General features: G+C 35.9%; 1 protein-coding gene across 1 annotated transcript; it reads left to right on the top strand.

Moving 5' to 3' along the window:
- The first annotated feature begins 456 nt into the window (after window positions 1-456).
- On the top strand, window positions 457-1,988 carry LOC105298058 (hsc70-interacting protein-like). Its single transcript, XM_011369064.2, has 2 exons — window positions 457-622; window positions 1,092-1,988. Exons 1-2 carry the CDS (start codon window positions 506-508, stop codon window positions 1,218-1,220), a joined length of 246 nt encoding a protein of 81 aa, XP_011367366.1. The 5' UTR covers window positions 457-505; the 3' UTR covers window positions 1,221-1,988.

Genomic DNA, 1,988 nt, shown 5'->3' on the forward strand with positions numbered 1-1,988 from the left:
TTTTAATTGGTAGTGTCAACATAAATGTTCAAGCTTGTAGAGAATTTTTTTAAGAGTTTGAGTCAAAACTGATGACAGTTGCCGGGAAGCAAGATCTCAGATGCTCCAGAGAATGACAGTTTTGCAGTTTATTTTATGCATTTGGAATTAAGGAGGGAACATAAGGTGGAGAAAGCAAGGTGGGGATTGGATTACAGGAGAGTTAACAAAATTTCGTGCTCTCTTAAAGATGGTTCCACTTATTACAAAGTCGTGTTAACCTAGAGGCACAAAAACAATGGACAGGGCTTGCTTAAGGCAAAGGTAAACATTTAACTAAAGAAGTCCTATGCCTGGAACCAGGACTACCCACCATGACCCAGTTAGGAATTTAGGATCAGATCACCCTTTCTGTAGAACCCCTTTTTCATGCACAATAGAAAATAGTATCTATCTGGTGACTTGGGAATCTGGTTGGTGTCTATACAGTTTTTCACTTATTTTCGCAGGTGGCTTTCCTGGGGGAATGCCTGGTAATTTTCCTGGAGGAATGCCTGGAATGGGAGGGGCCATGCCTGGAATGGCAGGAATGCCTGGGCTCAATGAAATTCTTAGTGATCCAGAGGTTCTTGCAGCCATGCAGGTAAGACTTGGAAAAACAAAGTTGAATTTTATGTTACTAAGGCATTTCTTTATTATTCTGTGCGGAAACAAAGGTTACTCTGTTAGACATGTTTTATTGATCTGAATTGCCAAATAGCTAATTACGTACTTGTGACATTCATTTTTTTTTTTCCAAAAAGAATAGCTTAAGTTTTTAAAACTTGAGTTATAGGAAATACTTTGTAATTGTTGGTAATTATATCCAGTTATTTCCTTTGAATCAAAATTGTATGTGCTTTATTTTTCATTAAAGTCAAATAATTGAGTTTGACGTTCATGTGCACATTAATAATATTTATACTTCAGAGACATCCAAACCCCAATTAACTTGGCTATGACAAAATTATAGGTCTAAATAAAGAGGTGGGGTTTAAGATAGTGAATGTGTTAACCCCATAGAATACTTTTTTAAATACTTTAAAAAAAAAAAAAACATTCTTTTTTTGCAGGATCCAGAAGTTATGGTGGCCTTCCAGGACGTGGCCCAGAACCCAGCAAATATGTCAAAATATCAGAGCAACCCAAAGGTTATGAATCTCATCAGTAAATTGTCAGCCAAATTTGGAGGTCAAGCATAATGCCTTTTCATAACTAAAGCCCTTGCTGAAGGAAAAGCAATTTTAGATCACCCATTGGATGTCGCAATAATACAAACCAGTGTACCTCTGACCTTCTCATGAAGAAAGCTGGGGTGCTTTGAAGAGAATCCCTACCCTGCTGCCCCAAATGCAGCTGTAGCATTTTACAGTGGTTTGCCATTAGGGTATACATTCAGATAATGTTTCCCTACTAGGAATTACAAACTTTAAACACTTTTAAACCTTAAAAATACTTAAAAACAAATTAAAAGGGTATGTCAAACCCTACATTTTTCTTTACTAATCATTTTGGTGTTTTCCTTTGAATTAATTGGGCAAAGAAGATATTTCAGCATGGAAGATTTACCGCGCAGTTTGAGTGAAATAAAGGTTTATTAATGGGAGGTGAATACAACATTTAAATAGATAAAATTCGAGTTTGATATATGGTTCCTGAGGCATTTTGAGTTGTCTTTTCAAATGCTTTATTTTTTCAAAAATGATTTATTTCACTAAAACTACTGGGACCACCAGTATTGCAGCAGGACCTGGGTAGGGACTGGAAGTACTTGGCAGGGCAGCAGCAATCTTACATTTTATATAACATGAACCCTTGTGTGGATGCATTTAATCTTACACTGTGGTAAAGGGATGATTTTTATAATGCTGCATAGAGTTGGATTACTTAGCTCCGTTGTCTGATATATAAAATAAATGTTTCATATTATTTCCACATAGGGGAAATAAAGGAATACTTTTCTTTTTATA

The sequence above is a fragment of the Pteropus vampyrus genome, unplaced genomic scaffold (assembly GCF_000151845.1).
Source record: "Pteropus vampyrus isolate Shadow unplaced genomic scaffold, Pvam_2.0 Scaffold145, whole genome shotgun sequence".
Taxonomy (NCBI): Eukaryota; Metazoa; Chordata; class Mammalia; order Chiroptera; family Pteropodidae; genus Pteropus; species Pteropus vampyrus.